General features: G+C 43.1%; 1 protein-coding gene across 1 annotated transcript in view; it reads right to left on the bottom strand.

Moving 5' to 3' along the window:
- The window catches only part of hdac4 (histone deacetylase 4), a 625,953-nt gene that overhangs the window by 13,820 nt on the left and 586,609 nt on the right, over positions 1 to 25,524 (bottom strand). The window contains exons 21-22 of the mRNA XM_070873855.1: positions 8,701 to 8,819; positions 7,886 to 8,019 (exon numbers count right to left, since the gene is read on the bottom strand). Coding sequence (XP_070729956.1) covers positions 7,886 to 8,019; positions 8,701 to 8,819 — 253 coding nt within the window. The remainder of the gene's footprint in view (positions 1 to 7,885; positions 8,020 to 8,700; positions 8,820 to 25,524) is intronic.

The raw sequence follows: 25,524 nt of genomic DNA, 5'->3' as shown, positions 1-25,524 counted from the left end.
TAATTCTGATTAATCTGACAAATTTCATTAAACTTCAAACATTTTTTTCTTGAAAATAATTCTTCAGCCTCCCCCTTAGGCAGGAGCTGGTGGAGCCTACACCAAGATCTCATGATAATGCTTGGTTAAGCTCATGTATTGGGAGTGCCACAGGGACTGGGGCATGGAAGGAGACAGCAGCTAAGGCCACCATTTATAGATTTTTTTGGCAGGCCTCCATTCCAGTTGCATTATGGGATGAACCCCTAATTTAAATACATTCTGGAGCCTTATGCCTGGTTGGTGTGCAGCCTCCAAGCTCACTGGGCCCGCTTACATTGTTGTGCGCATTGAGCCGATCGGACACAAAGAAAGATATCATATCATCAGCCAGATGTATTAATAGTCACAGGTGACATCGGAACAATGGCCATTCGGTGATACCAGTACCTGGGGCATCTATAGCCATCTACAATCACTATTTTCAGGTGCAGAGTTAAATAGGGGAGTGGGTGGAGGTAAAGTAGATTTATTAAAAAATGTCACACATATTTGAGCTGCCTGAAGGGAACTGTTCCAATGAGATTAAGGCCCGAATTTTAATCTGGAGGCAGGTTGGAAGCGGGAGTGCTCAGGGGCGGTCGGGAAACCCGGGCGAACAGGTTTCCCCGCATTTGAGACCTCTGTAGGAGAAGGTGGTTGGCTGCAGTCAGGTAGGCCTGTCGCACTAGAACGCAGTGAGGAGGGAAGGATCGGTGGGGGGAGGGCAGGAAGGCGATCGGAGTCCTGGGGGGGTTGGTAGGGGCAAATCAGAGGCCAGGATGGAAGGAAACGGAGGCCTGGGGATTTGGGGGCAGAGGTGGGGAGGCGGAGGAATGGAGGCCGGGGGTGGGTTTTGGAGGACTTACGGAGGCCTCATTGGGGGAGTATCCAATCACAGGGGAGTGGATTAGACAGGGACCCTGGATCCAGGAACTAAGTGTAAAGCTACTTACCTCCTGGATTCAGCAGTCCTCGCCTTCCATTAGATGTCAGGTTCCTCAAGCCCAGCGAAACCCGACTAGCCTCTGTTAAATTTAAAATGGTGGTAATATCTCAGACAGGTCAGCCATATTTTAATATTTAAATGGGAGACCTGCATCCTGGGTGTGGGTTGGCTGCCTGCCCACATTAAAACTGGAAGTGGGCAGGTTGTGGTCGGGATTCAGATTATTACCATTAACTTCCCACCCGACCCCAACCCACCCATTTTTGGATATAATTCCCCTCACCTCGCCCCCCCACCCCCCACGCCAAGTGTACCTCAACAGAAGCATTTAATTTTGTTTTATTTGCAATGCTTGTTGTGAAATGCATGTAATCTGTCACACAAGTGGAAACATAGTGGATTTATCAATATAATGGTGCAATGCGTACGAAAGCCTTACACTAAATATCCGTAAGACAAAGGTCCTCCACCAGCCTGTCCTCACCGCACAGCACTGCCCCACAGTCATCAAGGTCCACGGCGCAGCCCTGGACACCGTGGACCACTTCCCGGATCTCGGGAGCCTCTTATCAACAGGAGCAGGCATCAATGACAAGATCCAACACCGCCTCCAGTGCGCCTGTGCAGCCTTTGGCCGCCGAGGAAAAGTGTTTGAAGACCAGGCCCTCAAAACTGCCACAAAGCTCATGGTCTACAGGGCTGTAGGAATACCTGCCCTCCTGTATGGCTCAGAGACATGGACCATGTACAGTAGACACCTCAAGTTGCTGGAGAAATATCACCAACGATGCCTTCGCAAGATCCCACAAATCCCCTGGGAGGACAGGCGCACCAACATTAGTGTCTTCATTCAGGCTAACACCCTCAGCATTGAAGCACTGACCACACTCGATCAGCTCCGCTAGGCAGGCCACATAGTCCGCATGCCAGGCACGCGACTCCCAAAGCAAGTGCTCTACTTAGAGCTCCTTCACGGCAAACGAGCCAAAGGTGGGCAGCGGAAACGCTACAAGGACACCCTCAAAGCCTCCCTGATAAAGTGCAACATCCCCACCGACACCTGGGAGTCCCTGGCCCAAGACCGCCCTAAGTGGAGGAAGTGCATTCGAGGGGTCGCTGAGCACCTCGAGTCTCAACGCCAAGAGCATGCAGAAAACCAGTGCAGACAGCAGAAAGAGCATGTGGCAAACCAGTCCCATCCACCCCTTCCCTCAACGACTATTTGTCCCACCTGTGGCTCTCGTATTGGACTGTTCAGTCACCAAAGAACTCACTTCAGGAGTGGAAGAAGTCTTCCTCGATTCCGAGGGACTGCCTATGATGATGATGATGATGGTGCAATGCTCTACATGCACATACCTCCACTTGTAACCTTCTTGATCAATCAACTGCACTGCCTCTTTAGAAACCTATATTATCCATTTATAGGCTGTGGCATTACATTTGGAGATACACTTTACGGAACTTGAACAGTTTGGTCTGTACTGGCTATCTTTCATATCCATATGCATCAGCCGATAATCATATTCGTTGAAAAAAGTTTATATGAAAAGTTTATATGAAAAGTTTATATGATAGCAGATACATCAAAAATATTTCTATAACGGTACAACGTCTGAAATCCGGAATCCTCGGGACTGAATCCGTGCCGATTTGGATTTTTTTCCGGATTTCAGACAAGAAAATCAATAGTCTGAAATCCGGAATCCTCGACTGAATCCGTGCCGGGTTTTGAGCGGCGAGGTCTGAAATCTGACAAAATCTGAAATCCGTCACGGATTCAGTCGGATTCCAGATTTCAGACTTGATTTTCTTGTCTGAAATCCGGAATACTCAACTGAATCCTTGCCGGATTTTGAGTTTTGCTTCAAAAATATCCAGTTTTCAGACAATAATTCCGGACGACTCCATCAGCTTTGCGCAAAATGTTTGGTTTTAGGACAATTCCGGTTTTTGGATTCGGGATGTTGCACCTGTATTTCTTGAATTCTGAATATATGTTATAGCCTTAGTCTGAAAAAAAAACTAAAAATGTTAATTATTATTTATAATGACAGATGATGTATGAATATGTATAGCTCTGTACCAGTTATGTACTAAACGAGTTATATATACATGTATCTTCTCTATGCACAGGCACAATTAAACACAGACTGAGCATAGACTGAAATGCTTCTGAATGGCAAAAATATCCATCTCTTGAATGACGGTATTCAAGAGACGCTTAAAGAAAAAAAAGTTCTACAATAATACTATATGCTACTTAAATGAACACATACTCAAAAAATGTAAACACAAACTTCAAATGGTAAACATCAGTGGTTGACTTAAGTGTTTGTATGCAAAATGCTTCAAAACTGACATAGAAGTAGTTGAACATCTGGCTGCACATTTGTGTAAACTTGCTGTTAAACATTCTGTAATAGTGTAGCTTGGAGACGAAATGTGATGCACAATATTCAGCTTTAGAGAAAGGGCCTTATTTTATATATATTACAGCTTCTAACCACTTAGATAAAATGCATGGTACTCAATGTGATGCTTAATAAATACATTTTGCCAACAACCAAATTAATGACCATGAATATTAAAGATTTCTAACTTGCAAATCAGAAATTCCAGATGTAACCAAACTTCTTGCTTATCAGTATTCAGCATGGTAATAGGTCATGAACATGTGGTATTCTTTGCTGTATTTTGAAGGAATTGGAGGTGGTCTTTCTTATACAATGTTCATTCTATTGTTTTCACTCCAAGATTAGTCAAGCAGACTAGTAAATAACTGTGTGCCAGTAATAAATTGCATTAAGACTGGAGATTCCTGCCACAAATGCAGACATGGCAAGCACCTGAGTAGCTGAGAAGTTTGGGTGATTTACTCTCAAATTTGGCTAAAGAAAAAAAAGAGGAAAATTCTATTTTTGAAAATAAAGGTTCATTATTGTGAACAAATCAAAAAGCTTGACAGACTAAAGAACAGTTAGTGGTATTATTAACCTTGAGATTTTCCTGCATTAGTTTCCAGATGAAGATCACATGGTGTAAACTTTACTTGTGGTAACAGTAAGGATACAATGGATTACGCAGTTGAAAAACATATTGAAGCTTACTGTCCAGGCTCACAAATGAAGGACGGCCATTTGGATGGAGCATCAGGTAGCTCCCACTACCAGCTGAAGTCCATCTCGGCATGAGAAGCAGAAAAGGAGTAAGGGATAAGACAGGAAAATAAATCAGCCATTTAGGACTTGCTGGGATTACATGTTACTAGAGTGACAGCCAGTGCTATATATTGGTACTAAGTTCATACATATTGGGCTTGACATGGTCAGTTCCTGATCTGCTAGGTCAACTGGTGAAACACTTAACAGTAGCTTTCATGAGAGAAGGAATGTTACGATTATTATTAAATGCTCAGTCAACACGTCTGTGCAACTTACAATGCCGAAGGGCCAGGCCAGGCACATATAGTTGTGTTGTGTGGGGAGACCCAAGGAGAGCAAAAAAAATAAAGGTACAAACAACAGAGGCAGAAACAGAAACCATGAGTGGAACACTGTCAATAAGCTTAGGCTTAATAATCGTAATGTTCCTTCTCTCATGAAAGCTACTGTTAAGTGCTTCACCAGTTGACCTAGCAGATCAGGAACTGACCATGTCAAGCCCAATATGGATGAACATAGTGCCAATATATAGCACTGGCTGTCAGTCTAGTAACATTTAATCCCAGCAAGCCCTAAATGGCTGATTTGTTTTCCTTTCTAAACTGTAACTATCATTGTTCACTTACCCTGTGAGACAATATCCATTTCATCAGGAAAAAGAAAAAAGAATGACTTGCATTTATATAGTGCCTTTCACGACCGCTGGATGTCGCAAACTGTTTCACAGCCAATTAAGTACTTTTTGGAGTGTAGTCACTGTTGTACTGTAGGAAACGTGGCAGCCAATGTACGTACAGCAAGGTCCCGCAAACAGCAATGTGACAATGACCAGATAATCCGTTTTAGTGATGTTGATTGAGGGATAAATATTGGCCAAGACATAGAAAATAGGTGCAGGAGTAGGCCATTCGGCCCTTCGAGCCTGCACCGCCATTCAATGAGTTCATGGCTGAACATGCAATTTCAATACCCCATTCCTGCTTTCTCGCCATATCCCTTGATCCTCCAAGTAGTAAGGACTACATCTAACTCCCTTTTGAATATATTTAGTGAATTGGCCTCAACTACTTTCTGTGGTCGAGAATTCCACAGATTCACCACTCTCTGGGTGAAGATGTTTCTCCTCATCTCGGTCCTAAATGGCTTATCCCTTATCCTTAGACTGTGATCCCTGGTTCTGGACTTCCCCAACATTGGGAACATTCTTCTTGCATCCAACCTGTCTAAACCCATCAGAATTTTAAACGTTTCTATGAGATCCCCTCTCATTATTCTGAACTCCAGTGAATACAAGCCCAGTTGATCCAGTCTTTCTTGATATGTGAGTCCCATCATCCTGGGAATCAGTCTGGTAAACCCTCGCTGCACTCCTTCAATAGCAAGAATGTCTTTCCTCAAGTTAGGAGACCAAAACTGTACACAATACTCCAGGTGTGGCCTCACCAAGGCCCTGTACAACTGTAGTAACACCTCCCTGCCCCTGTACTCAAATCCCCTCGCTATGAAGGCCAACATGCCATTTGCTTTCTTAACCGCCTGCTGCACCTGCATACCAACCTTCAATGACTGATGTACCATGACACCCAGGTCTCGTTGCACCTCCCCTTTTCCTAATCTGTCACCATTCAGATAATAGTCTGTCTCTCTGTTTTTACCACCAAAGTGGATAACCTCACATTTATCCACATTATACTTCATCTGCCATGCATTTGCTCAGTCACCTAACCTATCCAAGTCACTCTACAGCCTCATAGCATCCTCCTCGCAGCTCACACTGCCACCCAACTTAGTGTCATTCGCAAATTTGGAGATACTACATTTAATCCCCTCGTCTAAATCATTAATGTACAATGTAAACAGCTGGGGCCCCAGCACAGAGCCTTGCGGTACCCCACTAGTCACTGCCTGCCATTCTGAAAAGTACCCATTTACTCCTACTCTTTGCTTTCTGTCTGCCAACCAGTTCTCAATCCACGTCAGCACACTACCCCCAATCCCATGTGCTTTAACTTTGCACATTAATCTCTTGTGCAGGACCTTGTCGAAAGCCTTCTGAAAGTCCAAATACACCACATCAACTGGTTCTTCCTTGTCCACTCTACTGGAAACATCCTCAAAAAATTCCAGAAGATTTGTCAAGCATGATTTTCCTTTCACAAATCCATGCTGACTTGGACCTATCATGCCACCTCTTTCCAAAGGCGCTGCTATGACATCCTTAATAATTGATTCCATCATTTTACCCACTACCGATGTCAGGCTGACCGGTCTATAATTCCGTTTTCTCTCTCCCTCCTTTTTTAAAAAGTGGGGTTAGATTGGCTACCCTCCACTCCATAGGAACTGATCCAGAGTCTATGGAATGTTGGAAAATGACTGTCAATGCATCCGCTATTTCCAAGGCCACCTCCTTAAGTACTCTGGGATGCAGTCCATCAAGCCCTGGGGATTTATCGGCCTTCAATCCCATCAATTTCCCCAACACAATTTCCCGAATAATAAGGATTTCCCTCAGTTCCTCCTTCTTACTAGACCCTCTGACCCCTTTTATATCCGGAAGGTTGTGTGTGTCCTCCTTAGTGAATACCGAACGAAAGTACTTGTTCAATTGGTCTGCCATTTCTTTGTTCCCCGTTATGACTTCCCCTGATTCTGACTGCAGTGGACCTATGTTTGTCTTTACTAACCTTTTTCTCTTTACATATCTATAGAAGCTTTTGCAGTCCGTCTTAATGTTCCCTGCAAGCTTCCTCTCGTACTCTATTTTCCCTGCCTTAATCAAACCCTTTGTCCTCCTCTGCTGAGTTCTAAATTTCTCCCAGTCCCCGAGTTCGCTGCTATTTCTGGCCAATTTGTATGCCACTTCCTTGGCTTTAATATTATCCCTGATTTCCCTTGATAGCAGGGATTAACTCCCCTGCTCTTCTTCGAAATAGTGCCATGGGATATTTTACATTCACCCGAGATAGCAGATGGGGCCTCAGTTTTATGTTTCAGCCGAAAGAGGGCACCCTGTGACAGTACAGCACTCCCTCAATACTGTACTGGAGTGTCAACCTAGATTTTTGTGCTCACATCTCTGGAGTGTGACTTGAACGCACAACCTTCTGACTCAGAGGCGAGGGTGCTACTCACCGAGCCACTGCTGACACTGGAGCAGAATTTCAGAACAAACAGAAGCTTAGCACTATAAATGATAAGTATGGGGAAATATTAATAGTGTGCAATACATTGATGCACCAATGTGCTGCAGAGTGGTTGTTCACTACTGCAAGCCCATATGTTGAATCTCCAATCTTAGTTGAACTGCTGAGGATGGGCACCTCCATAGTGGAGTTGGGGGGGGGGGGTGCGGGGAGTGTTGAAGAGACAGCCTACAAACAGATGGTTTCAGAGCTGCTTTAGTGGAGCAAATGGTGGATGGCATGAGCAGATCAGTGAATAGGAGAAAAATATTATAAAAGTGAGTCGCAACCTTTCAAGAAAAAAAAATGAAGTATGGAAATGTTTAGGCAGAATTGTAGTTTACAAATGTAAGAGTTCTAACAGGATATATTCACACAACCTGCTTAGGTCCCTCCCCAGTTTGTTGCAATCGGTCATTACAATTATTTAATTTATGTTACTGATGAACTGGTCCTGTGCAATTACATTTCTTTTGGAAGTCTGTCCTCATCTCATTCATAATGTACAGCAAAAGGCGCACCTGCGAGTTCTTGAACTTGTCAGCTTATAATGTGCATTGATGTTTTACCTCATTTCCAAGTAAAGCAGAAACACATGCTTCTGAGGCATCGCAAATGGCAGTGAGATCGTGGCCCCCTTCCAGGGCTAGCACGACACGGCCTCCAGCCAGGCCCATCAGCTGTTTGGTAAGGTAGCCAAAACCTGTCAGGGAAGAGGAAATGCAAGAGAAGTCAAAGGTCAGAAGCCTACTTTGACTCTTGGCAAACGATCAAAGATTCCAAGTATTACATCATATCTGAAATGGCCACCAGGGATTACTGGGACTAAATGTATAATATAAGCCAGGTTTAATTTCAATAAATACAATTTACTATTTCAGCTCAGGCCTGTTTGATCTTCTGTTTAATATATGCATTTTTTCCTGTGATAAATGTTAAGAATTTCCTAAAGTGACACGCCATTTACTTCCCAAGGGCCTCCAAAAAAATGCCCACTTCTCATTTTCTCTCGGGCAAAAGCAGCAAACGGAACATATAATCAAATCTCGGAATTGCTTAGGATTTCTACTCATGAAAAAAAACATTAACCATATGGACTTAAATTCTTGCTATTTCAACCCTCACATTCTAACATATACTCTTTGTTTATGACTTTTCCAACAAAGACTTATTTTACAGCTCAACCAGTAAACCCTTGGCTTCTCTGAAGGATTTAAAGATCCTTTTGAAGATTAGTGCTCATATGTTCCTTCCCTCCCCCTTAAGAGCTGGAAAATGTGGGTCAAATACTCTCACTAATTTGGCTGTCAAAAGTTGGAGATTTGTTTTTATTAAACCACCCAGTTGAAATTTAAAAAGTCATGTGTCACAGGAGCAAACTTACATTTCGCTGAGACGTTGTAACCTCCGAGAGGAGCAGGGTGTCCTTCCACTGCATCAAATCCAGAGGACACAAGTACCATATCAGGGGAAAACTCATTAGCAATGGGCATCACCACTGTCCTGTAAAGAAAGACAAATATCATCCTGCTTAAGACTGTGTCATAAATAATTAATAATTTTCATGATTCTCTCTATTGTTTAAAACATAGAAACATAGAAAATAGGTGCAGGAGTAGGCCATTCGAACCTGCACCACCATTCAATAAGATCACATCTGATCATTCACCTCAGTACCCCTTTCCTGCTTTCTCTCCATACCCCTTGATCCCTTTAACCATAAGGGCCATATCTAACTCCCTCTTGAATATATCCAATGGTCTGGCATCAACAACTCTCTGCGGTAGGGAATTCCACGGGTTAACAACTCTGAGTGAAGAAGTTTCTCCTCATCCTAAATGGCTTACACCTTATCCTTAGACTGTGTTCCCTGGTTCTGGACTACCCCAACATCAGGAACATTCTTCCTGCATCTAACCTGTCCAGTCTCGTCAGAATTTTATATGCTTCTATGAGATCTCTTCTCATCCTTCTAAACTCCAGTGAATAAAGGCCCAGTCGATCCAGTCTCTCCTCATATGTCAGTCCAGCCATCCCGGGAATCAGTCTGGTGAACCTTCGCTGCACTCCCTCAATCGCAAGAACGTCCTTCCTCAGATTAGGAGACCAAAACTGAACACAACATTCCAGGTGAGGCCTCACCAAGGTCCGTACAACTGCAGTAAGACCTCCCTGCTCCTATATGCAAAACCCCTAGCTATGAAGGCCAACATACCATTTGCCTTCTTCACCGCCTGCTGTACCTGCATGCCAACTTTCAATGACTGATGTACCATGACACCCAGGTGTCGCTGCACCTCCCCTTTTCCTAATCTGCCGCCATTCAGATAATATTCTGCCTTCGTTTTTTGCCCCCAAAGTGGATAGCCTCACATTAATCCACATTATACTGCATCTGCCATGCATTTGCCCACTCACTTAACCTGTCCAATTCACCCTGCAGCCTCTGAGCATCCCCCTCACAGCTCACACCACCACCCAGTTAAGTGTCATCTGCAAACTTGGAAATATTGCACTCAATTCCTTCATCCAAATCATTAATGTATATTGTAAATAGCTGAGGTCCCAGCACTGAGCCCTGCAGCACCCCACTAGTCACTGCCTGCCATTTTGAAAAGGACCCGTTTATCCTGACTCTCTGCTTCCTGTCTGCCAACCAGTTCTCTATCCACGTCAGTACATTACCCCCACTACCATGTGCTTTAATTTTGCACACCAATCTCTTGTGTGGGACCTTGTCAAAAGCCTTTTGAAAGTCCAAATACACCACATCCACTGGTTCTCCCTTGTCCACTCTACTAGTTACAGCCTCAAAAAATTCCAAAAGATTTGTCAAGCATGATTTCCCTTTCATAAATCCATGTTGACTTGGACCAATTCTGTCACTACTTTCCAAATGCGCTGTTATTTCATCTTTAATAATTGATTCCAACATTTTCCCCACTATTGATGTCAGGCTAAACGGTCTATAATTACCCGTTTTCTCTCTCCCTCCTTTTTTAAAAAGTGGTGTTACATTAGCTACCCTCCAGTTCATAGGAACTGATCCAGAGTCGATAGACTGTTGGAAAATGATCACCAATGCATCCACTATTTCTAGGGCCACTTACTTAAGTACTCTGCGATGCATACTATCAAGCCCCGGGGATTTATCGGCCTTCAATCCCATCAATTTTCCTAACACAATTTCCCACCTAATAAGGATATCCTTCAGTTCCTCCTTCTCACGAGACCCTCGGTCCCCCAGTACTTCCGGAAGGTTATTTGTGTCTTCCATTGTGAAGACAGAACCAAAGTATTTCTTCAACTGGTCTGCCATTTCTTTGTTCCCCATTATAAATTCACCTGAATCTGACTGCAAGGGACCTACGTTTGTCTTCACTAATCTTTTTCTCTTCACATATCTATAGAAGTTTTTGCAGTCAGTTTTTATGCTCCCGGCAAGCTTACTCATATACTCTATTTTTCCCCCTCCTAATTAAACGCTTTGTCCTCCTCTGCTGAATTCTAAATTTCTCCCAGTCCTCAGGTTTGCTGCTTTTTCTGGGCAATTTATATGCCTCTTTCTTGGATTTAACACTATCCTTAATTTCCCTTGCTAGCCACAGTTGAGCCACCTTCCCCGTTTTATTTTTACTCCAGACAGGGATGTACAATTGTTGAAGTTCATCCATGTGATCTTTAAATGTTTGCCATTGCCTATCCACCCTTTAAGTGTCATTCGGCACTCTATTCTAGCCAATTCACGTCTCATACCATCGAAGTTACCTTTCCTTAAGTTAAGGACCCTAGTCTCTGAATTAACTGTGTCACTCTCCATCTTAATAAAGAATTCTACCATATTATGGTCACTCTTCCCCAAGGGGCCTCGCACAACAAGATTGCTAATTAGTCCTTTCTCATTGCACATCACCCAGTTTAGGATGGCCAGCCGTCTAGTTGGTTCCTCGTCATATTGGTCCAGAAATCCATCCCTAATACACTTCAGGAAATCCTCCTCCACCGTATTGCTACCAGTCTGGTTAGCCCAATCTATATGTAGATTAAAGTCGCCCATGATAACTGCTGTACCTTTATTGCACGTATCCCTATTTTCTTGTTTGATGCTGTCCCCAACCTCACTACTACTGTTTGGTGGTCTGTACACAACTCACACTAGCGTTTTCTGATCTTTGGTATTCCGCAGCTCCACCCATACAGATTCCACATCATCCAAGCTAATGTACTTCCTTACTATTGCGTTAATTTTCTCTTTAAGCAGCATCGCTACCCCATCTCCTTTTCCATTCTGTCTATCCTTCCTGAATGTTTAATACCCCTGGATGTTGAGTTCCCAACCTTGGTCACCCTGGAGCCATGTCTCCGTGATACCAATTATATCACATTCATTAATTGCTGCCTTAATTATAAACACTGTCTATAATTAAATAAATTCAACAGTGAAGGTATTATCAGATTAAGTTTATTTTTATTCATTTTACACTAACATTTAGAAATTATGTCGAAAAGAAAAAAATTATGCTGACTCTACTACCTTCATATCTAGCAGACCATTTGTTAAGGAAATACCTTTGGTTTTAGATATTAGGAAGTAGCAGTTGAATTTATAGAAACATAGAGACATAGAAAATAGGTGCAGGAGTAGGCCATTCGGCCCTTCGAGCCTGCACCGCCATTCAATAAGTTCATGGCTGAACATGCAACTTCAGTACCCCATTCCTGCTTTCTCGCTATACCCCTTGATCCCCCTAGTAGTAAGGACTACATCAAACTCTTTTTTTAATATATTTAGTGAATTGGCCTCAACAACTTTCTGTGGTAGAGAATTCCACATGCTCACAACTCTCTGAGTGAAGAAGTTTCTCCTCATCTCATTCCTAAGTGGCTTACCCTTTATCCTTAGACTGTGACCCCTGGTTCTGGACTTCCCCAACATTGGGAACATTCTTCCTGCATCTAACCTGTCTAAACCCGTCAGAATTTTAAATGTTTCTATGAGATCCCCTCTCATTCTTCTGAACTCCAGTGAATACAAGCCCAGTTGATCCAGTCTTTCTTGATATGTCAGTCCCGCCATCCCGGGAATCAGTCTGGTGAACCTTCGCTGCACTCCCTCAATAGCAAGAATGTCCTTCCTCAAGTTAGGAGACCAAAACTCTACACAATACTCCAGGTGTGGCCTCACCAAGGCCCTGTACAACTGTAGTAACACCTCCCTGCCCCTGTACTCAAATTCCCTCGCTATGAAGGCCAACATGTCATTTGTTATCTTAACCGCCTGCTGTACCTGCATGCCAACCTTCAATGACTGATGTACCATGACATCCAGGTCTTGTTGCACCTCCCCTATTCCTAATCTGTCACCATTCAGATAATAGTCTGTCTCTTTGTTTTTAGCACCGAAGTGGATAACCTCACATTTATCCACATTATACTTCATCTGCCATGCATTTGCCCACTCACCTAACCTATCCAAGTCACTCTGTAGCCTCATAATATCCTTTTTTAACCCTTTATCTTCATTAAACTGAAGTTATTGGAATGGAGCAGTCGTGCTAAGCACTGGAATACTAACATTATATTACTGGAGTATGAGAATATAGTTCAATAGTTAATTCTGCTCAGATTCTCATATGAGCTGCACCCAACAGGTTAGTGGTGGTAGTGGGTGCTGCTTCACAGCAAAATAGCTGAATCTGTGTGTTTTGTATAACAGAAGAGAGGCAGTTTATAATATGACCCCAATCAGGGCGAGTATGAAATGGCACCAACAGGCTTTTACTCTGCTTGTACTGTTGGAGGTGATATAGGGAAGATTCAAATCTGAGAACCCAGCTCTTAAATGCATAACAATTTCCATTCAAAATTGTGGAAGTAAAAGGTACATATCTTACAGAAGATCTCACACCAGAAAGATTCATAGTGTTACAGCACAAAATTAGGCCCTTCGGTCCACCAACTCTGCATTAGTCCCCACATAAACACCTAGGGGGTGAAATTGGATAAAGCTCAAAAACAGGCTCGGACACCGTGATGCGCGATCTGCCCCCGCCTGTTGAAAGGAGCTCAGGTAGGCAGCACGTTAAATAAGTGCTGCCTGCTACTTCATGTTATTGTAGCACACAGCCCAACACTGAATGCACTGGTGACAAACTGTGCGTTCAACAGGGGTCCGAAATTCACACGAGGCTAGCTTTACTTAAATGGCTCAACAGACATTCAAGGTCTCAGATGCAGCACTCGAGGCCTTTGTGCAGGGGATGAACACTGGATTAGAGGTACTCTACCCACAGGGGACCAGGAGACCAGGAGACCCTCCAGAAAGACTGATGTGGGACCAGATCACCGCTGCAGTCACTGCCAGCAGTGTCGCCCGCAGGACGTGGCTCTAGTGCCCAAAGAAGTTTTATGACCTTAGAGCAGTGGTCAAGGTCAGTGAATACATCTTCAAAATCCCTCTCCTACCAACTGCACCACTAGCTTCACACACTGCTCAATGCTCAACTCCCCCCAATCACTCACCTACCAACGGTACAGCAAGTGATCAGGAAGGCCAATGGTATCTTGGCCTTTATTGCAAAGGGAATGGAGTATAAAAGCAGGGAAGTCTTTCTACAACTCTATACGGTATTGGTGAGGCCACACCTGGAATACTGCGTGCAGTTTTGGTTTCCATATTTACAAAAGGATATACTTGCTTTGGAAACAGTTCAGAGAAGGTTCACTAGGCTGATTCCGGGGATGAGGGAGCTGACTTATGAGGAAAGGTTGAGTAGGTTGGGCCTCTACTCATTGGAATTCAGAAGAATGAGAGGTGATCTTATCGAAACGTATAAGATTATGAGGGGACTTGGCAAGGTGGATGCAGAGAGGATGTTTCCACTGATAGGGGGAGACTAGAACTAGAGGGCATGATCTTAGAATAAGGGACTGCCCATTTAAAACAGAGATGAGGAGAAATTTCTTCTCTGATGGTTGTCAATCTGTGGAATTCGCTGCCTCAGAGAGCTGTGGAAGCTGGGCATTGAATAAATTTAAGGTAGAAATAGAGAGTTTCTTAAAAGATAAGGGGATAAGAGGTTATGGGGAATGGGCAGGGAAGTGGAGCTGAGTCCATGATCCGATCAGCCATGATCTTATTGAATGGTGGAGCAGGCTCGAGGGGCCGTATGGCCTTCTCCTGTTCCTATTTCTTATGTTCTTATTCTATACCAAACACGAGGAACACGTCACATTCTTAGCTTCACCTTTCCCCCCTTGGAGGAGACAGTGCTGCCCATTCTTGGCAGGGGCTTCGCTGAGCCCATGCCCAATGGCGAGGCTGCAAGAATACAATATGCCAGTATCCTGATAAGTTATCCTCCTTCTCAAGTCCCACTATCCCACAATCTCTTCTGATTTACAAGCTGCGCATGCTGCAAGCATGTACCTCTTGCTTCCCCCCCACTCCCCTACCCTCGTGCTTTCCTCATTTCAGACACCCAAGAAATCAGCCTGCCCAGCTAGTGGTTGAACAAGAAGATGGAGAGGAGAGTGAAGAAGAAGAAACATTATCACTCGATTTCACACTACCAGATACCCGCTCCTTTGAGGTCCTGCAAGGCCATCTGCAGTGTCCCTCAGTGAAAGTCAGCAGCCTTCCAGGAACGTAGGAGCACTAGGATAGGCAAAACCACGTCACTAAAGGAATGCACAACAAGGGTGATTAGTTGATTTTTTGATGTAATATTGGATGCATATATGGATAATAGTAGAGATTAGGAAGTGTTGGTGTTCAGAGGGACCTGGGTGTCCTTGTACATGAATCACTGGAAGTTAACATGCAGATACAGCAAGCAATTAAGGAAGCAAATGGTATGTTGGCTTTTATTACAAGAGGATTTGAAGAGTAAAGACATCTTACTGCAATTATATAAGGCACTGGTGAGACCGCACCTGGAGTATTGTGTATAATTTTGTTCTCCTTACCTAAGGAAGGATATACGTGCCTTTGAGGGAGTGCAACGAAGGTTCACCAGACTGATTCCTGGGATAGGGGATTGTCCTATGAGGAGAGATTGAGTAGACTAGGCCTATATTCTCTAGAGTTTAGAAGAATGAGAGATGATCTCATTGAAACATACAAATTTCTTACAGAGCTTGACAGGGTAGATGCAGGGAGGATGTTTCCTCTGGCTGAGGAATCCAGAACCAGGGGTCACAGTCTCAGAATAAGGGGTCGGCCATTTAGGACTGAGATGAGGAGAAACTTCTTCACTCAGAGGGTGGTGAATCTCTGGAAATCTTTACCCCAGAGGGCTGTGGAGGCTCAGTCTTTGAGTATATGCAAGAGGAGATCGATTGATTTTTGGATAAGGGAATCAAGGGATATGGGGATAGTGCAGGAAAGTGGAGTTGAGGTAGAAGATCAGCCATGATCTCATTGAATAGCGGAGCAGGCTCAAGGGGCCGAATGACCTACTGCTGCTCCTAATTCTTGTGTTCTTATAAAGTTAGATTGGAAAGTTTGCTTTGTGGTAGCTTTTATTTCAGCAAGAGGATGAGGGAAGGTAAGGTGTGAGGCTAATGTTGAAAGGGGAATTGGAGACTGTGGGCACTGGTACCGGAGGTGGATGATTCGATCCTGGATATCCTGGCCAGAAAGGGACTGTCTGGGTTGCCTTCTTCCTTCCGCTTCTGCCTCCACCTCCCTCTGCGAGCAGCTTGTCCCCTTTGCTGCCATTTGCTCTATCTCCACATCATGCTGCAGCCCAGAGGGGACTGCAATTGGAGCTACCAAGAACTGTGAGCAAGTGTTGTTCTCAGAGGCCTTTCTTTAAGACCCAAAACCTTGCAAAAATCCAGCAGCACTCACTGCATACTTTAACAACTTTTTAAATGTCTTACACCAAGTCACTACTCAAATAACTTTACAGGAACCAGCACAAAAGCAAAAATCAAAACTTATCTGAAAGTTGTGTGTGTCCCTTTAATTAGCACTGGTGGTGGGGGTGCGGGTGTCTGTTGTGCAGTTGAATGCATGTTGAACTGTGTGTGCTTTGGAGAGGACGTACATTAGAATGGTGGCCTCCAAAACAGATTGCGCGTCAAATCAGTATTGCACGCTGATTGATGTCACGATCTGACTCAACTATTTTTCCAGCAAGTTCAGGCAACGGCTGCACTGCTGACCTGCCCAAAATGGTGGGCGCCGCGGTCTGCGTCCAGAATCAAGACGACCGCCATTTTTTCTCTGAAACCGGCCTCATCAGCCGAATTTCACGGCCCTAATCTAATCGCATTCTCCTGCTTGCTCCCCATATATTTTAAATATACCTCTTTTTCAAGCAATGATCTAATTCTTGTTTGTTTAAGACTCTGTTTTACTCTCTCTTTGCGATGATCTTAAAATCTCACTGGTCAGTGCAGACAGCTGATCATCATTCAGTCTACATAATACAAGTGATCACTATTTACTCTTTAGAATCTTTAAAGAATCTTGAACCTACACTGCACCTTTTCCTTATCCTTTCTATAATACAGTGCTAAAACTGTACACAATATTTCAACTGCCACCTAAGGTCTTTTCAGTTGCAGTTACTTACCACTCCTCCTCCAAGTTAGTTACTATTTTGAATTAAAATCAGGCAAACTAAAAACTGGCAAAGGCTGATTCCAAATGTTAAATTATATTTTGACAGCGCCCCTACAATACTGAGGTACAGACTGGAAAATATGTAGATTTACAAAGACAATGGTAATAATTGAGACTGAATTTCCCAAACGTTGAGAGACTGATGATGTTTTATGCATAGGGCGGAGTAGTTGGCAATCATACTGGAAAAACCATCTGAACATTTTCACGCATGACACCTTTGGATTATGGTGAAACCACTTATAATATATGATTGTTAGGGAAACCAATCATCTTCTGCATGTTAGACTTTTCATTAACTCTAATGAAAGAGTGGCAGTGCTCAGAACACATGACTCCAACCAAATTCTGACCACCTCCATCTGGTTTTCTTTCCAGTGGTGCAAGGCGGAGATCTAAACCAATTCACAACTCAACTTAGTCACACAATGTCTTGCTTTAGTAAAAGGGAGGATTATTGTGCATATAATAAATAGTCAGCTAGTTGGTTACAAGCATACAATTAAATTAAATGATTTACAATTAAACCAAATGGTTTTAATGAGCTCATTGGCCAAAAAAGTGAAGTTTCTGTTTGCCATATAGCTCTTAAAGTATCAAGTAGACCTGTTTCTAAAATACATGGCAGATTAGATGTAGAAGCAACAGGATGTAGGTGGAAAGGTACTAAATGGGATAGTGATTTTTGTTTAGTGATTTAGTATTGCTAAAGGGTTTACTCCCCCACAGCACTTACAAATAGAGACACAAGAGGAAAGATAAGGAAAAGGTGCAATGTAGATTCAAGATGGAGACCTTAAAGATTCTAAAATAAAATAAGGCTAGACTTAGGGCAAGTTGTGTGTCTGGACTGCAGTATGTGGGAGTTTGTGGACAGCGAGACTGTCCTGAACAAACATATCAGCAGATGTCGCTATTTCGAATCTCTTTGGCTCAGATTCATTGAGCTGGAGTGCGAATTGGAGACACTCCGAGGAGGAGCAATTTCTGGACAGTTTTATCCAGAATACAGTCACACCCCAGAGGAAAACACAGGTGCAGAAAAGGGAGGGCGTGACTATTAGGGAGCCGGGATTTAGGAGAAGTTGAGAAGGAGGTCCCGCAGACCCTGGTCCTGTCCAACAGGTACGACGTACTCGCTACCTGCGAGGACAAGGAGAAAGACTGCAGGGAGGACAGCACATTGCAGACCAAAGCACTGTGGCTCAGAAGGCTATCCAAGCGGGGGGTGGGGGGCGGCGAGAGAGAGAAGAGCAGAATTGAAATGTGGTAGTGATAGGGGGATAGATAGCGTCATCTGCAGCAAAGAACGAGCATCCGAAAGGGTGTGATGCCTACCAGGCCAGAGTAAGGGATATTTCAAAGCAGCTGGAGAGGAACTTGAAAATGGAAGGAGTAAATCCAGTTGATGAGGTCCATGCTGGAATAAATGACATAGGTAGGAACAGGGAGGAGGTCCTGCTGAAACAGGCGTTAAGCTCTAAATTAAAAAGCAGGACCTCGAGGGTAATAATCTCTGGATTATTGCCTGAGCCACATGCAAATTGGTATAGAAACAGACAGATAAGGAGAATTAACAGGTGGCTAAAGAGCTGGTGTGGGAAAGAGGAGTTTCTTTTCATGGGACACTGGCACCAATTCTGAGACAGGAAGGAGCTATACCGATGGGACGGGCTCCACCTGAACTGGGATGGACCCATGTCCTAGTGGAAAGGGTAAATAGGGAGGTGGCAAAGTCTTTAAACTAGTAAGATGGGGGGGGGGGGGGGTGGGGGGATGAATCTACAAGAAACATAACCAGCCTAAATATAAACATAACAGGAAAAAAGAGCATAGGAAAGAATAAAGGGAGGACATTAATAGCAAGGGAATAAATAGTTATAGAATAGGAGTCTAAAAAGATGGTTAAAAATAAAGTGAGAGGAACTGCCATTAAAAATGAGTTAAACAGTCTGTACAGCAATGCATACAGCATCTGTAATAAAACAGGGAGCTGGAGGCAATCATGCATTGCGAGGAACCAAACATAGTAGGGATTACTGAGACATGCTACAGAAAAATTAGGACTGGGAATTAAACATTGTATGGTATAACATATTTAGAAAAGATAGAGGGGAAAAAGGGGAGGTGGAGTAGCTGTACTTATCAGGGATAACAATGACAATAGAAAAAAGTGACGCAGCTATTGGCAAGACACAAATAGAATCCATGTGGATAGAAATAAAAGATAATAAAGGATCAATCACACTAATAGGTGTAGTCTACGGACCATCTAATAGTGGAAGGGAGATGGAGGAAGAAATATGCAGAGAAGTTAAGGAAATTAGTAAAAATCATATAATTATAATCATGGGGGATTTCAACTACCCTGATATTAACTGGACAGAAGAAGTAGGTAAAGGAGATAAGGGAATGGAGTTCCGACAATGTGTGCAGGACTCCTTTTTAACTCTATATATAATGAGCCCAACAAGGGAGGATTCGTTATTGGATCTAGTAATGGGGAATCAACTAGCGCCGACAAGAGAAGTAAAAGTCGGGGAATATCTAGGCAACAGTGACCATAATATAATTTGCTTCAAGATGATAATTGAGAAGGACATAAGTATGACAAAAACCATGGTAATAGGTTAAAGAAAAACTGATTTTGAGGGGCTGAGAATAGAATTTGAGAAAATAAAATGGGCAACTCTATTGGCAAAAAACAATGTAGAAAAGCAATGGGAAACATTCAAAACGGTGTTCAACAGAATGCAGGAGCAATATATTCCGCTAAAAGGAAAGAACAAACTAAACACTAATGAGACTCCATGGATGAATAATGCCATAAGGGAACAATTGAGGGCAAGGAAAGAGGCGCACATTAAGTACATAGACAGCAGAGGAGTGCATGATAAGGGAGAATACGAAAGGATTAGGAGATAAGTCAAAAAAATTATTAGGAAGGCAAAGAGGAACTATGAAATTAAATTATCAAGGAACATAAAACAAAATAGTAAAATATTTTACAGGCATATCAATAAAAAAAGGAAGGTTGGGATGGGAATAGGGCCATTAAGGGATAGACCAGAAAATACCATAGGTAACAATAGAGAGATGGCAGAAATACTAAATAATGATTTTGCTTCAGTATTTAAAATTAAAATTAAAATAAACTAATCAAACTCAGAGGATAAAACGCCTGGTTCGGATGGATTGCATTCACGCATTTTAAAAGAATCTAGGGAAGAGATAGCAGAGGGATTACTACACATATTTAGTAAGTCATTACAAAAAGATGCAATGCCTGAGGACTGATAGATAGCTAACGTAATACCTATATTTAAGAAGAGGGATAGAACATGTCCAGAGAATTATAGACCAGTCAGCTTAACATTGGTGGTAGGAAAAATAGTGGAATCATTAGAACATAAGAAATAGAAGCAGGAGTAGGGCATTTGACCCGTCGAGCCTGCTCCGCCATTTAATAAGATCATGGCTGATCTGATCATGGACTCAGATCCACTTCCCTGCCCGTTCCCCTTAACCCTTGACTCCCTTATCGTTCAAAAATGTGTCTATCTCCGCCTTAAATATATTCAATGACCCAGTCTGCGCAGTTCTCTGGGGCAGAGAATTCCACAGATTTATAACCCTCTGAGAAAAGAAATTCCTCCTCAGCTCAGTGTTAAATGGGCAGCCCCTTATTCTGTACTCCCCCACCCATATACACAGCCACCTGCTCAACCTTATCATCTCATGTGGCCTCGCTATCCCCTCCGTAACCATCACTGATAAGGCAATCTACGACCAGTTCCTTATATCACTTTTCACCCATATTCCCCTTCCCCTCCTAAACCCACTTCTTTTTGTGTCCGCCCCTGGAAAAAAACTCTCTCTCAAGTTCCTTACAACAGCACGTTCTAATTCCCAACTATCTAGCCTTTGGCCTACAATTCTTCATGACATCTCTGCAGCTACTGACTTACTAAATCACACGCTCTCCACCACCTTGTCCCCACTAAAATCATTACACTCTCCCACCGAAGTCGTTCCTCCTGGTATACGCCTCATCTCTGCTCCCTTAAATCCAAGGGACGCAAACTGGAAGTCTTTGGTGGACAACTGGTCGAATCATCCATCACCAGATTTGGCTCGATCATATAAAGCACTACCAGGTCCTGCTCTCTATCATTACAACCGTCCACTATTCCACAATCATCCAGGGCAGCAAAAACAACACCAGGCTTCTCTTCTCCATTAACTGTCTTCTCGAACCATCCTCCCCTCCCCCTAGCTCCAACAATAAATTTGAGGAGCTCATCACTTCTTTATTAAAACAACAACTTGTATCTGTATAGAGCCTTTAATGTAGAAAAATGACCCAATGCGCTTCACAGGAGTATTATAAGACAAAAAATTTGACACCGAGCGACATCAGGAGAAATTAGGGCAGATGACCAAAAGCTTGGTCAGATAGGTTTCAAGCAACGTCTTAAAGGACGGAAGAGAGGTAGAGTGGCAGAGAGGTTGAGGGAGGGAATTCCAGAGCTTGAATCCTAGGCAACAGAAGGCACGGCCATCAATGGTTGACTTATTCTGAGACTATGCCCCCTAGTTTTAGTTTCCCCTATGAGTGGAAATGTCCTGTGTGCATTCATCTCGTCAAGCCCACTCATTATCGGATATGTTTCGATAAGATCATTTCTCATTCTTCTGAACTCCAGTGAGTAGAGGCCCAACCTATCTTCATAAGTCAACCCCCTCATCTCTGGAATCAACCTCGTGAACCTTCTCTGAACTGCCTCCAATGCAAGTATATCCTTCCTTAAATACGGAGACCAAAACTGTACGCAGTACTCTAGGTGTGGCCTCACCAATACCCTGTACAGTTGTAGCAGGACTTCTCTGCTTTTATACGCTATCCCCCTTGCAATAAAGGCCAACATTCTATTTGCCTTCCTGATTACTTGCTGTACCTGCATACTAACTTTTTGTGGTTCATGCACAAGGACCTCCGGGTCTCTCTGTACTGCAGCACTTTGCAATTTTTCTCCATTTAAATTATAATTTGCTTTTCTATTTTTTCTGCCAAAGTGAATCATGTTTGACAAATTGGCTGGAATTCTTTGATGATGTAAACGAGCAGGGTGGATAAGGGGGAACCAGTGGACGTTGTGTATTTGGATTTCCAGAAGGCATTCGATAAGGTGCCACGTAAGAGGTTACTGCACAAGATAAAATGTCACGGGGTGGGGGTAATATATTTTCCCACATTGTACTCCATCTGCCAAATTTTTGCCCACTCACTTAGCCTGTCTATATCCCTTTGCACGTTTTTTGTGTGCTCCTCACAATTTGCTTTCCCACATCTTTGTAGCATCAGCAAACTTGGCTACATTAAACTCGGTCGCGTCATCCAAGTAAACAGTTGCGACCCCAGCACCAATCCCTGCGGCACCCCACTAGTTACTGTTTGCCAACCGGAAATGACCCATTTATCCCGAATCTCTGTTTTCTGTTAGTTAGCCAATCCTCTATCCATGCCAATATATTACCCCCACTTTTATGTGGCACCTTAACGAATGCCTTCTGGAAATCCAAATACACCTTCTATCAACTGCTTTAAATCTATGCCCCTTGATTGTTGACCCCTCTGCTAAGATCCATCCTATCCACTCTATCTAGGCCACTCATAATTTTATAGCCTCAATACGGTCTCCCCTCAGCCTCCTCTGTTCCAAAGAAAATAAATCCAGCCTATCCAATCTTGCCTCATAGCTAAAATTCTCCAGTCCAGGCAACATCCTCGTAAATTTCCTCTGTCACCTCTCTAGTGCAATCACATCGCTCCTGTAATGCAGTGAACAGAACCGCATGCAGTACTCTAACTCTGGCTTAACTAGTGTTTTATACAGTTCAAACATAACCTTCCTGCTCTTGTATTGTATGCTTTGGCTAATAAAGGCAAGTATTCCGTATGCCTTTTTAACTGTCCTGCTACCTTCAGGATTCACTGGACCTGCACTCCAAGGTCTCTTTGTTCCTCTGCACTTGTCAGTGTCCTACCATTTAATGGGTATTCCCTTGCCTTGTTAGCCCTCCCCAAATGCATTACCTCACACTTCTTCAGATTGAATTCCATTTGCCACTATTCTGTTCACCTGACCAGTTCATTGATATCTTCCTGCAGTCTACAGCTTTCTTCTTCATTATCAACCACACGGCCGATTTTAGTATCTTCTGCAAACTTCTTAATCATATCCCCTACATTCAAGTCTAAATCATTGATATATATACGAACAAGAGCAAGGGACCTAGTACTGAGCCCTGCAGAACTCCACTGGAAACAGCCTTCCAGTCACAAAAGCAGCCATTAACCATCACCCTTTGCCTCCTGCCCGAGCCAATTTTGGATCCAACTAGCCACTTTGTCCTGGAGCCCATGCACTTTTACTTTCATGACCAGTCTGCCATGTGGGACCTTATCAACAGCCTTGCTAAAATCCATATATACTACATCAAATGCACTACCCTGATCGACCCACCTTGTTACCTCCTCGAAAAATGCAATCAAGTTAATCATACACAATCTTCCCTCAACAAATCCATACGGACGGTCCTTGATTAATGAAAATTTATCCTGTCCCTCAGAATTTTTTCCAATAATTTTCCCACCACCGAGGTTCGGCTGACTGGCCTGTAATTACTCAGTCTATCCCTTTCTCCCTTTTTAAACAAAGGTACCACATTAGCAGTCCTCCAATCTTCTGGCACCACACCAGTAGCCAGAGAGGATTGGAAAATGATGGTCAGAGCCTCTGCTTTTCCCTCTTTTGCTTCTCTTAGCAGCCTGGGATACATTTCATCCAGGCCTGGGGATTTATCCACTTTCAAAGCTGCTAAACCCTTTAATACTTCCTCTCACTATGTTTATTTCATCTAATGGGCTGGAAATCCCGGTCTCCCCAGTTCCGTACTGAGAAAGGCATCGCAAAAGCCAGTCTTCAGCACACAATGCGCATGCACTGAAAACCGGCTTTTCTGATCTGTCACGCTGGAGCTTCACAGATCCAACGCATATCGGGTGCGAGGATATTTGCAAGGGCAAGATTGCGGTATTTATCCATATCTTGCCCAGCAAATGACCTCAAAATTCTTGTGCCTGATAAAAGCCTACTCTTACAGGCATAAGAATTTAAAAACATACAAAAATATAATAAAATAAAATCTAAAAAACACATTTTTAAAAACCCTGCCCACTACGTTACATTTATTTTTAAACATAATTAAAAAATCTTTTTAAAAACTCAGAAAAAACATTTTCTCAAAGATATTTATTAACTTTAATTTCAATTAATTTTAATTATGTGATGTGTGTTTTAAAATTTTTATTGTGTGTTTATTTTTATTTCTCATTAATAGCAATGAGAACTCGTAGATACGGAGTTCCCATTGCTATTAATGAGAAAGCTGTGGAATATTATACCTAATTGGTTGAGCAGTCACACGTGGCTGATTTCTGCGTGGGAAGCAGGAGAACGGGAGCGCGCTTCGCAGTGCGGGAAGAGAAGGCCTCCCCAACGGAATTTCACGCTCCTCTGGGACCACCAGGTAAATTTGTAGACATGTTTCAGGTCGGAGGCAATTGCCCGTGGAAAGCCTCCAAATGCAATTTCAGCCCCATTATTGCACTCCTCCTCCTTGATTGCAATGTCTGCATCGCCCCTCACATTTGTGGAAACAGATGCAAAGTATTCATTAAGAACCATACCCACTTCTTCCGCCTCCACACACAGATGGTTTCTAATAGGCCCTACATTTTCTTTAGTTATCCTTTTACTCTTAATGTATTTATAAAACATCTTTGGGATTTCCTTGATTTTACTTGCCAAAATGTTTTCATGCTCTCTCTTTGCTTTCCTAATTTCCTTTTTAATTTCACCCCTGCACTTTCTATACTCCTCTAAAGTTTCTGCAGTATTGAGCCCTCGGAATCCGTCATAAGCCTCCCTTTTTTCTTTATCCTACCTGTATGTCCCTTGGCATCCAGGGGGCTTAATATTTGTTAGTCCCACCCTTTTTCTTTAAAGGAACATACTTGACCTGAAATCTCCGGATCTCCTCCTTGTACGCCTCCCACTGCTCTGATACTGATTTACCTTCAAGTAGCTGTTCCCAGTCCACGATGGCTAAATCACATCACAGCTTATCAAAATTGGCTTTTCCCCAACTGAGAACTTTTATTCCTGGTCTCTTTTTGTCCTTTTCCCAAATCTAACTGAACGATGATCACTAGCACCAAAATGCTCTCCCACTGATACCCCTTCCACCTGCCCAACTTCATTCCCTAAAACGAAGGCTAGAACCACCTCCTCCCTTGTTGGGCTTGCTACATACTGGCTAAAAAAGTTCTCCTGAATGCATTTTAGGAATTCTGCACCCTCTATACCTTTCACACTCATTTTACCCCAGTTAATATTAGGGGAGTTGAAATCCCCTACTATTACTGCCCTATAGTTGTTGCATTTCTCGGAAATTTGCCTACATATTTGCTCTTCTATCTCCCTCTGACTGTTTGGGGGTCGAAAGTAC

This window comes from Pristiophorus japonicus, chromosome 3 (genome assembly GCF_044704955.1).
Source record: "Pristiophorus japonicus isolate sPriJap1 chromosome 3, sPriJap1.hap1, whole genome shotgun sequence".
Lineage (NCBI taxonomy): Eukaryota > Metazoa > Chordata > Chondrichthyes > Pristiophoridae > Pristiophorus > Pristiophorus japonicus.
The sequence above is the reverse complement of the archived record's forward strand: the minus strand, read 5'-3'. Positions and strand labels throughout refer to the sequence as shown.